This window comes from Acomys russatus, chromosome 10, assembly GCF_903995435.1.
Source record: "Acomys russatus chromosome 10, mAcoRus1.1, whole genome shotgun sequence".
NCBI classification, from domain to species: Eukaryota; Metazoa; Chordata; class Mammalia; order Rodentia; family Muridae; genus Acomys; species Acomys russatus.
This window is the reverse complement of record NC_067146.1, coordinates 68,367,061-68,379,672: the sequence shown is the minus strand read 5'-3', so window position 1 is coordinate 68,379,672 and position 12,612 is coordinate 68,367,061. Positions and strand designations below refer to the sequence as shown.

Sequence of the window (12,612 nt, the reverse complement as noted above, 5' to 3'; positions counted from 1 at the left end):
CAAGGGCTGGATCTTCCCCCTAACTTTTCTTTCCTATTCCTTTTCTCTTTCTGTCTTTCAAACATATTGAGAAAGTGGTTGGTACCAGCCTTGCTTGACTCTGGGGACAAAGAAGAAATAGGCAGCAGCTCATCTCAACACTTACTGGAGTGTTTCCAGTCGACTGTCAGTCTGCGAAGGAAGGGACCCTGGGGTCACCAGGTACTAGCAGAAAGACAGCTACATCATAAACTCTTAAAAATGTTTCCTAAGTGAGAGACAGACAGACAGACAGACAGACATAACTTCACTGAAAAAGTTGATAAGCCAAAGAGTGAGAGTGGCAGTGGGCCTTGCCACACCACACAGACCCTGGGAACCCATCAACAGCTGTTAACTACTGACGCTTCAGAGTTTGCCCAAGTTTCTATGGCTTCTGTGTTTTCTCTGTCTTCTTCATAGATGCCAGTAGACTGGAGACTCTTACAGACGGTGGTGCTGGTTTGGCCTCTAAGCTCAGGACACACAGGCTGCAAGGGGAAGCTGGCCACTTTCTCCACTTTCCCTGGCAGAAGTACTTATTCAGGTTAGATTGGACACACCCATTTTCTCATTGTCTGGGCTTCTGTAAATGTCACGGTTTGGAGGCACCTCCTGGATTAATGGTCTCTTTTAGCCTGGAACTGGGCCTGAAGCTCCCTGCCATAAAGGACACTTTGTTTAAAAACCAGCACGCACCTCCAGATCTGTCTCTCAAGGTCTGTGCTTCTTCTGAGTGGCAATCCAATGTTTACGTTATGCCAAGAGACATTTACTTATGATCAAAAATACTATTGCTGGGCTAGAGAGTTGGATCAGAGGGTAAACACACTTGTTGCTCTTGGAGAGGACCCAGGCTCAATTCCCAGTACCCACTTGGTAGCTCACAACCATTGGTAACTCCAGTCACAGGGAATCTGACACACTTTCCCGACCCCTGAGGGTACCAGACACACATGTGGTGCACATGTATGCATGTTGGTAAAATATTCATACATACAGCATACTAAAATAAGTCTTAAAAGATGTTAAAATACTTGTTGACATGTCATCCCAGGACAAGGATGTGTTTGGGTGCAAAGCTGTGTGTTTTGCGTGTGCATACACCTATCTCTGTGGCAGCACCCTGAGCAGTCCATTCCCAGGGGAAATAAAACTTCAAATGACCATAATCCATGGGACAAAGTTTCAGGTACAGCCTGTCTTTAGCTTTCAAATAATTGATTCCTCTTCTTTAAATGGTTTACTTTGAACACAAGGCAGTTGAAAGTGAAAATGGCATTGCTGGAAATTTTAATAGTTACATACATTCTGCTTATGTAAGCTGTTTTTTTTTTTTTTTTTTTTCTTAAATCCTCAGGTGTGGGTTATAACTAAGTCTAAGTAATTCTCTAGGTGTGATAACTGACACAGTCCAGTCAAAAGTCTCAGAGATGGGTGGAGCTTTCTTCTCCCTCTCTCTAATATGCAATTTGGGTACTACAGGAGTCCTTGTAGATCCCCTTAAAATTAAAAAAAAAAAAAAAAAAAGATGAAGAGGAAATTACAATTAATAACCTTAAAATTCCAATTAATCTCTCAAATAGTGATTAATTTCCAGAGACGTGGAGACTCTGCAGTATATCTGAGAGAAAGGAAAAGACAATTAGGGCTGGGGAAATTGGTGGCGTACACAGGGGTAGGTGGAAATCCCACTAGGAATGAGATAATTGATGGACTTGGAAACCTGCCAAGAGGCCTCTCCCCCCACAACACGTGTCCATTTTTAAAACCACTGACCATGCCTCCTAAAACTGTCCTTTGTCTCATGGTGGAATTCTTCAGATCTGTCATGAAATCACAGTAGATCTTCATGAAATCACAGATTTGTTTTGTTTTGGTTTGGTTTTTTTGGCTACCTTTTCATTTATCTCTGGCGGCCATTTGTCCCCATCCCCCTCTGTGCTTACAGTGTGCTTGCGCTCTCTTCGCCAGCAGCCAGGACCAAAGCGAAGTGTGTGCTGGTTTACGGGTAGGCTACGCTTTACATCTCTGGTCCTGACAGTGCAATCTAGCTGTCGCAAAGACTGACTGATGCTTCACGTTCCTTTCTATTAAAGGCAAAAATTAATATTTAAAAAAAAAACATACAAACGACCAGGAATTGGTTCAAGTGGAGAGAAGGGAAAACTGCTGCCTTCTGCGGATCTAGTTATAAAAATAATACGTCCTGCTGCACTGTGATAGACTGAGCTCCAAGCAGTTGAGTACCAGGTTGTGTGTGAAGCCTGAAGTTTTAATTACATAGTAATGAAGCTGCTATCCGACTTCTGCAGCAGCACGGCTTTGATGTCCTCTAACTTAACTGTCCTTATTCGGAGTAAAGGACAATCCTACCTAAATGGATGGAGCAGTACACAGAAGAAACACAAGCAAAGTGGCTGTTCATGGTCGGCTATAAACCTTAAGTTCCTGAGGGCTGGTCCAGCTATACTGACCTAGAAGCGGAATAAGCAGTTTGGAAAATCTGGTTTGTGCATATAATTATTTTTATATCATCTCAGGCTGTGCCTTGCAAAGAGCAAACCACACTAGTTATCTGACCTAGTGCTCGGCCTGCCGCCCCCCCCCCGCCACCCCAACACAGTAATTGCAGGGGACTCAGCATATTTTTAACTAGCAGTGTGCACATAGAGCATTTCTTCCCAGATAGCCCTCTCTATCTGGAAATTACTCATGTGGATCCTTATTAGTCTTCCATATATGGAAAGCGAACTTTAAATTTTGACCTCTGTTCACTCCGGTAGACTAGGAAGGCCAAGAGAACACACACCCTTGGCTCTGGTGATGTCTGAGACAGACTTGGAAGTCGTGATGTATCAGAGCTTTAATTTAAAGTAAAGCTTAATCTTCCAGATGAAAGGGTCCCAACAATGCTTTTTTTTTAATTTGAGTGTAAATATTTAGTTGGGAGGCAGGTTACAGGATGCGTTTAAGGTCTCAAAGTCCTTTGGGATTACTGTTTTTAATTCTGGCTCTTCCTTTAGTTGATGGGAGCAAATAAGTGATTTCCTCTCGAGTGTGTGCCTGCTTCTGAGGGTGCCTAAATAAAAGATGTGGGTGTGATAAGGTGACATCTCAGCACTATCCTTGGGCCTCGAGCTGGAAGGCTGGGTTTAGTTGAGTGGGGAGGAAGGCCTCTGAGCATGGAGGTGGAAATCTCCTCATGAGCACAGGAAAGCAGTTACCTCAGAGCGGCCTCAGTTTCTCACACTGATGAGCTGGGATGGGTAATCAGAAGTCGTTAACTTTGTTTAAAAGGCGGAGTTCAGATATTAATAAAAGTGGAGTTAGCTTTGTTGTAACTTTATCATCTTGCATTGAAAAGACAGCTCAGGGAAAATGGTTCATTGGGATATTTGTAAACTCTAAAGGATCATGGAAAATTTTGGTTTCATTTGGAATTGTGGCATCCCCCTTCTCTTGTCCCTGATCTTCACCATATATGGCTCCTCAGTAGCATAGACATAACAGTACGCACACTAGGAAACACTGGCCAAAACACTGAGCTTCAGACTCATCGAGAGACCCTGTCTTGAAAACTAAGGTGGAGAATGACAGAGGAAGACACACAATGCCCTCTGTCCTCTGCATGGGTGTATATACTCACACACATGTGCACATGCACACAACACACACACACATACATTTCACATAGAAGTGTGAATAAAAATTTTGAAAAATATGATTAACTGACTTATTTGACAAATACAGAGTAATTCACCCAACTACTGATTCTTTTAAAACGTGTATGAGTCATTTTAAGTACTTATGGGACATGTAACAAAAATGAATTTTGGCCAGAAAAGTATGTCTGGGTAAATATCAAAGGACTGGAATCATTATGTATGCTCTGACCAGCATAAAATTGAATTACGGCTAAGTAGCAGAAATATCACTAAGAAATTTCCAAGTATTTGAAAATTAAGCATGCTGCTTAAAATTAACCCATGGTGGAGGCATTTCCATTCAACAGAAGAGAATTTCAGGATAAGCAACCAATCTAATGAAGACGCAGCATGTGCAGTGAGCTGGATCAGCACCTGGGGAGAGGGGACTCACATTTTAAATGTATGGAGTAGCAAAAAACATTGACATTTTCATTGGCATATCCAACTCAGGAGACCAGAAGATAATCGGTGAATTAAATCCCAAATCATGGTTTGTAAAAGCACAATAGCCATGGACACATTCCAGAGCTAACGATTTTCAGAATCTCTTAGTACTGAGGCTAGGGCTGCTTGAGTGCAGGCCAAGTCATGAGGCAGCTGCAAAACTATGATCAGAAATCAAAGGGAGAAAGATGTAGAAATTTTAAAATTTGACAACATCCAGTATGGTTTTTGTGGAGGAATTTTAATCCACAACATGGCTGCTCTGGCAAGGGAGCACATCCAAAGACCTAGGCCTGGGTGATTTGCTAGAATATGGACACACCCTTAGCACGCACCTTTAATCCCTCTTTCTGGAATTTAGTACACATCTTTAATCCCAAACAATCTAATTGAGGAAGAGACAAAGTGATGAATCAGAGAAAGATTTGACAGAATGAGTCAGAGATAGGATACTGTCAACTCGCATGAGAACAGACAGGAAAGAGAAGCTATTTAAGAGAAGGGGGGAGGGGGAGGGAGGGAGGAAGGGACGGAGAAAGGGGGGGAGGGAGGGAGTGTGTGTATGTTAGTTCTGGGAGACAGTACAGTAGAGTTAGGGAGTACCGTACAGTTTGGTGCAGTTCTGTGCAGTTCAGTTTACGGAGTTCAGGGACAGTTTTGGTTTTGTTTTGTTTCTTCAAAGCAGAGCAACAAGAAGCCACGAGAAGCCAATTGGAATCAGTTTGGAGATGAGTGTGAGCCAGAATAGCTGAGTTGAACTATCAAGCCAGAGTTCAGAAGGAGCTAGAAAGAGTGAGTTTATTCAGCAGTAAGCCTCAGAGGCTGAAAGCAATCTAGGCCCAGGTTAGTAGATGGAGGCTGGAAGCTGACGCCTTCAAGGTCCTGTCTTGTACAGAGACTAGAAGCTTCCACTTGGCCTAGGCCTAGGGATAGTTAATAGAAATGCTCTGGGCTCAGCCTAGGCCATGTATTAGTAAATCGTGGGTACAGTTCTCATCTTATCTCGTCATCTGAAATGCAAGCAACATTTATAGGTTTCTGGAAAATAAAAATTGTAACATTTCTCCAAAATCTAAATGAAAATGCAAAGAGCTATGAATAATGAACCATTATTAAGAATTTAAAGAGAATGTATATTTCCAATACTTGGAGCTATTAAGACTTACTGTAAAGCACTAGTCATTAAGATGGTATGCCATTGGTTAAGGGTATATGAATAGGTCAAAGAAATATAGTCTAGAGGTAATTGGTACAGACACATGTATCTGAAAGAGTGTTTTGTACTAGAATATATAGATTCTATAAAAACAATAGGTAAAGTACACTCAATTCAATTAAAACTGGGGCAAGATTCAGCAGAATTCTCAAACAGTTCTTCAGAGATGAGAATATCACCATTGCCAAACAACAAATAGAAAGATTACTGAGTGGTTAGTTCTCAAGGAAGTGCGAATGATGTCAAGATCTGCTACCTCCCAGCAGAATGGCGGAAATGAAACAGACGGACAGAATCAAGCTCTTAATCCTGTTGGTGATGCTGTGTAAGGAATCCGCTCTCCTTCTCTCTTCTTTGGTTGGAATTCTCTGTGGTCACAGCCCCTCACCTTCCATTGCTTTAGCCTTATCTCTGCTCTCAGCCTTCTCCTCCCATCCCATCTGGCTAAAATCAATCTACCTGGGCTCTCCAATGAAACTGTTTTCTAATTACTAGTCCACCCCCTCCCCCAACCCCACTAATCACAATTCAGATTCTATATTAGGTCAAGACAAGTAGTATATCCTTCAGAATACCTTTGTGACTAGATTCTTTCATCCACACTGGTTTTGAGATTCATTGATAGGTTGTGCCTACCCAAGGCTCCTTGCTGTAGGATATTCTAATTTCTACACATTTATTTCTATTTACCTCTTGTCTTAGCTCTTTGGCTGTTTTCAATTTGAGATTATTACTCAAAATGTGATATTGTTATTCTTATGTGGAATTGCTAGATCAGGCTGTACACATGTTCAGCTTTATAGAATACTGCCAGAGTTTGCTAAAGTGATTTTATTTAGTTTGTCCATCCATTCAGCAGTATATGAAGGTTTACCTTGTGACATACCTACCCCCATGTCTGTGACATATTTTTTAATATCTTAAAATATGAAAATGATTTTGACTTGGCGGTCTTCAACCACACTGGCAGTGAAATTCAAGCCTTTTTTTTTTTTTTTTTTTTTAATTCAATAACTTGGCGTGCTGGCACAGGCCTGTATCAGTTATGCAGGAGGCTGAAAAGGAGGAGACTGGGAGTGCAGGGTAGCCTGCCTGGGGTACCAGTGAGCCCAAGGCTACCTGAAGTGCCATAGAGAAGGATGGGGAAGGGCTAGGAATTGTACAAATTGCTCAATAGTAAATGTACTTTACACAGTGGGCCCTGAGTTCTGTCCCCAGTAACACATATAGACACAGAAATGGATCCACAGACAACAGATTCCCCCCCACACACACACCCACACCCCCCACCACACACACAAAATAAGGAGTGAGTGATGGAAAGAAAGAAAGAAAGAAGGGAGGGAGGGAGGAAGGGAGACAAACAAGGAAGGAAGGGAAAGAGAGAGGGAGAGCACAGGAAGTTTTTCATCAGGGAAAACGGCCACTTACCAAAGAGAAACAATTAGGTGGGACTGTTGCCCATTAATGTAATTTCCCCAATTACAAAAAAATTATGAAACAATTTATGGTTCATTGACCTTTCAGTGAACATAGCAGATATGCCTGTGGTCAGATGCTACTAAAATTTAACTGATTCTTTAAGGTATGATAAGAAGAAATTTGGCCAAGAGTAGAGCTCAGTGGTAAGATAAATGCACAGCACGTGGAAGGCTCTGAGTTTCATCACAGCCTCTAACACATGCAGACATAAAGTACTCACATTACAAATAATTTCCACTTTTGTTAAATGCACAAATGGTTTATTTGTAAGACCCTACATTATTTAAAAAGAAATCATAGGACACATGCACAAACACACATTTTCTCTCTCTCTCTCTCTCTCTCTCTCTCTCTCTCTCTCTCTCTCTCTCTCTCTCTCATGGCTCATGGCTCATTGCTAACTGCCTGACTCTAGTCATTGGCTTTTTTTTTGTCTCAGTGTAAAGTATCTGAAAAAATATGGAAATTATTCCCTCCCTGCTTATAAAAAGTGGTATTGCGAAGAACAATAGAAAGGACCTGGAACAACTGGCTGATGCAGGAATTAGAGTTAATAAGGCACTTTTGGTTGCACATTTAGAACGGTCTCAGAGTTGGTATAGTGCTATTCAATGTTTTCACATGAGAGAGCACGGGATGATCTTACTGTCATGTGCTGTGCTGTGAGCAGAGCCAGCGAGGCGGCTTCTAAGTACGCGTCTCTTCCTGGCTTCAGTAGAAAGGAACGGAGAGAATGATTCATAATGAGCAAAACACGCATCGCCTCCTGGAGACTGCGAAAAGGGATCGGGGCAGAGTCCCATTCGGGAGAACTTATTTGGGTCTTGGAAATGATTTGCGATGCTGACCCCCTCCCCCTCTGTAGGGCCATTTGGAGCCTGCTTCAGTGGACACCTCTGTTTTCAGTCACAGCAAGATGGCAGTGAGATGCAGGGTATTGCAAGAGCTAGGAACCCCAGCCTCTTTTGAACACCTTCTAGATTAACAGCAGACCAAAATGAGACTGGTTACTTCCTCCCAGAGTGCCATCACAGGTGTCACAGATGAGCTAAATTAACCCAGAAATTTGTCTAAATCAAGATGGCATGGCCCGGCAACAGGTGTGTATACTCTAGCCCTGGGAGACAGATGATGGAGACCCTCTGTTTGAAAGCCAGCCTGGGCTCCTTGGCAAGACCTTATCTGTAACTAACTAACTAACTAACTAAACAAACAAACGTAAGGGGAGGTTGCAGAAATAATAGTCAGACCATATATTGCAAAACCTGGATGTGGTAAAACAGAAAGAAAAAAAAATTGCTAGCAGTCCAGTTAGCAACCTATATTGAGAACTGTTTGTTTGGGGCTCATGCCTCCCTGAAGGTTAGGCAAAGAGAGACACAATTATCCAAAGCAGTTAAAGTTCCCAGATCAGTTCAGTCCACTACTTCGGCATGTCTCCATTCCTGACCTGGTTTTCCGTGAGGTGTGACGGATGCTCATCCAGGAGCAAGGCAAAGCCCTGCCTCATATCCCGAGGACAGACAACAGGTGCTGGCCTCTCCCGTGAGCTCCCCACAAGCTAAGGACTGAGGGCTTCCACTAATCCCTCCCCTCTCAAGGTGACTTACTGTGTCACAGGAAGGGGTGGGGGCAGTTCCGGTCATTGTGAGGGTGTCATATTCACTGAACTTTCCTGAGGTTAAAGTGTTATTCTGAACCGTGCCCTACAAGCTGTTTGCTTTGTGTCATTCCACTCGAAAATATAAACAGCGTGGGATTCAGTGAACAAGGAAGACTGCTTATCTTATAATTAAGAGCATTGTATGAGGACGAATTTTATATTTATAGCTATTTTCTGGGCCAGAGAAAAGCCATATTAAATCACTTTCCTTAAAAAAAAAATCTTTTGATACATAAATTCTCTGTGAGGGAAAAACATAGAACAACGAGCTGTCCTTTAATGATCGAATAGGAATGGCTGCGTCGTTCCGAAGTGTGGAAAAGGAAAGGAAATTTAACATTTTAAGATTATCTGTCAAAAATCTAGGAACTGAAGAATTTGGAAGTTTTGGAAACTAACATGATGTGAGTGTGCTAGGCGAGCCTGGGATGGAGTGGCCCGGCAAGGTCGCTGTTAGGGAACTGGCTCTGAGGCTTTCAAATTTTCAGTAAGCTGAAAGGCAGCCCATTGAAAGTGATTTTTTAAAAAATTTTTTTATTTGAAGCGATTTAAAAAATACAAATAGTATTTCCTGGAGGAAGGAGGTTTCTCTCTGAGACACACTCCCCCCCCCCCCCTTTTGAGACAGGGTTTCTCTGTGTAGCCTTAACTTTCCTGGACTCACATTGTAGACCAGGCTTGCCTCAAACTCACAGAGATACTCCTGCCTCTGCCTCCCAAGTGCTGGGTGGCATGTGTCACAACTGTCCAGCCTGAGACTCTCTCTTAAACTTTACTTCTTTCAGTTTGCAATAACCTGTAACAGGCCTTCCAGTCTGAGGATTTTAAGGACTTGGTTTAAATCCTTTGTCTCTTTTTTATTCTTTAAATTTTTCTTTTTTTAGGCTATGTGACTCAGATGGCCACAAGGTTGCTATGTAACCCAGGCTGGCTCCTCCAACTCAAAGTATTTCACTTTCAATTTTCATATTTTTTTCTGACTAGCAATTGCCTTCCTTTCTGCTGTGGGTTGCTTGAATTTCACTTTTATTCTTCATTCCAAAGCAGTGTATGTGACTGATAAGGCCCTTAGCCCGCTCTTGAGCATTGCTTCTCCTTCTCTGAGGAAGTGTCACTCCTTATTTATGGGGCATGCTTTTCCCTTACTAAGTCGGCCTGGGTTTGCAGCATCTAGAAGTCACTTGTGATAGGAGCTGCAAGGACTGGGCCTGCAAAGGAATGCAACTCCATTGCATCCACCAGCCATTTGGTGTGTATTTTGCTGGTTGGGTTGTAACTGGAGTTGTCACGCAGCAATCATTTGCATTTGAGATGTGTACCATCCCCATGGAAACAGCTCAAACAGCAAACTGAGTCTGGATTTTTGTCTGATCCTGAAGCCAGTAGTCACTTGAATTTTACTCGTAGTCACTGGTCTACACAGTTTTCCTTATTCCTTTTTCATCAAAAAATAGAATCAGTGCTTGTGATACAGGTCACTGACAACAGAAATAACTGGAAGTGACATAAAGACCATCCCTCTTTCCTTGCCTAGTACCAACTATTCCATTACTAAATCCAGGTTGCAAAACGTTCATGTAAAATGAGATAGAAAACTAGCATCCATCAAGCGTATCCCTATTCAAAAGGGTCCAAGTTAGAAATCATCTGCCCTGTGTTATTAAAAAGTATGGTACCTGGAAGTTAATGTGCAGAAGGGTGCCTTAAAACACCACACACACACACACACACACACACACACACACACACACACATACACACACACACACACACACACATACACACACACACACACACACACACACACACACACGGGGGTGGGGGGTGCATGCACACACCCGTCTCTATAGCCACACACCTGCAGAATCAACCAAACATAGATTTTTTTTTAAATATTTAGAAAAAAATCTGCATCTGTTCTTAATATATGCACAGGCCCTTTCTCATTCTTATTTCCCATGAAACACAGCATGAGAACTATTTGCATAGCATTTACATTGCACTTGCTATCATAAGTAAAGTAGATGACTTTACGTATCTGAGTAGATACACACAAGTTATGTTAAATAGCATGCCGGTTTGTATAAGGAACTTGAGCACACAGAGGCTTCAGTATCTACAGGGTGCCTTGGATCCGGTCTCTCATGGGTCTTGCAGGATGACTGCATAAGCACTTGTGTGTGTGTGTGTGTATTTGCATCTGTGTGTAGGTAATACATGTATTTATGCATGTGTTACATCTTGAAATCAGGTCAACGGTATTTGATGGGTTCTACTCATTTGTGTTTAAGACATCAACAGCCTTTTTACTGGGTATTGTCAGGAAATAAATAAACAGGGCAGTGAAGCTAACATGACCAAAGTCCAAGAGGATTTGGCTTCCGGCACAGTGATAAAGGCAGGTGGGGGGGGTTGTTTGTCTGCTCTGACCCAGGTTTCCAGGAGGCCAGTCCACCCACCAGCCTCAGGGCACAGTGCCAAGCAATGCGCCTCTGGCACTGCAGCCTGATCTCCTTCCTGGACTCTCACTTCTCACCCACTCTTCCCTATGCTCCCACTCTCCTCTAACTTGGCCTCATTTCCTAGCCCAGTGACTTGCACTCCGCCTTTGGCCCGTGAACCCCAGGATGGAGTTAATTTCCGGCTTTAACCCTCACAGCACTCCCCGGGATGTGGTTTGCCTGGCTCTGTCCCCCTCACCTAGTGTGACCATCTGCTGTCCACTGGTTACCTCCCTAGCTCAGGGTTCTGGTTTAGTCTTCTTTGCAGGAGTGGAGCAAGATGAAGATGGTTAAGCTAAAAGAGCGGTGGCTGGAGAAAGGACAGGAGTATTATCACCCCCACACGTCTGTACCTTATCTAAAAATACTTCCTACTGGCAGACAAGACGAGGAAGCACAGCATATGGTGGATGCTGCCAAGTGCACCAGATTGTAAGATTATACACTTGAATTACAAAGTCTGGATGTTATAGCCATAAACATATGTAAACATGTTTCTGTTTTGCTAAGAAGAAGAAGAAGAAAAATCAATGATGTATTATCCAGATGAATTATTATGACCATTAATTATGGTCCCAAACTCTCGATTGACAGAATTTCCCCTACTCCAGTGACACGTCACTCAGCCACCATAGCGTGTGATAGAACTTTTCATTTGGTTTGATTGTGAGCAGGTGCTAGTGTTACACTTCAAAGATGATGATTCTACAACTGGAAGGGAACTTAGATGAGGACTTGGAAAACTCTGGCATACGGGCCAAGCCCAGCCTGCCACCTATTGTAAATACAGTGCTATCAGCCCCCCAGCCAGGCCCATTCATGCTAGCACAGCTGCTTTCTAACAACACTGGCAGAGTGGAGGGTGACAGGGACATAACCCCCCCCGAAAGTCTGAAGAAGCAGTTACCCAACGTACTTGTAGGCTCCTGCCAGGTGTCTGTTTTTCTAGAATGCTTGTATTTCTGTCGCCTCAGAAAAAGTGTTTTCTCTATTTGAAAGATAGTTCTAGGATTGAAGTTTATAATATAAACCCAATCTCCCTTTCTTTTATTTTTTATTTTTTTAAATTTTTTATTATTAATTTATTCTTGTTACATCTCAATGGTTATCCCATCCCTTGTGTCCTCCCATTCTTCCCTCCCTCCCCTTTTCCCCTTATTCCCCTCCCCTATGACTGTTCCTGAGGGGGATTACCTCCGCCTGTATATGCTCATAGGGTATCAAGTCTCTTTTTGGTAACCTGCTGTCCTTCCTCTGAGTGCCGCCAGGTCTCCCCCTGCAGGGGACATGGTCAAATGTGAGGCACCAGAGTACGTGAAAAAGTCATATCCCACTCTCCTTTTAAAGTTCAGTTCATTCATTTTCTCAGCTGCTCAGTGAAAACCCTCTTTATATGTAAAACCTACAAGCTGTCCCAATGTGTGATCCCTTTTCCATGCAAGAAGTGTTTGTCCTTGTAATATCTCCAAATCCTGAATTTTAAAAAATGATAACATTTTATTTTTAGACTTATTTTTATTATTTAAAATATATATGTCTGTCAGGGGGCAGGTAATACACTTGAGGGCAAGCATTCTT

General features: G+C 42.6%; 1 protein-coding gene across 2 annotated transcripts in view; it reads left to right on the top strand.

Moving 5' to 3' along the window:
* Window positions 1-12,612, top strand: part of Chn2 (chimerin 2) — a 261,200-nt gene that overhangs the window by 19,729 nt on the left and 228,859 nt on the right. The window contains exon 1 of one of the 2 annotated variants that reach the window (XM_051152337.1): window positions 427-565. The exons of the other annotated variant lie outside the window; for it this stretch is intronic. Coding sequence (XP_051008294.1) covers window positions 442-565 — 124 coding nt within the window. The 5' untranslated portion in view covers window positions 427-441. Of the gene's footprint in view, window positions 1-426; window positions 566-12,612 lie in introns of those variants that run through there. 2 annotated transcript variants of the gene reach the window in all.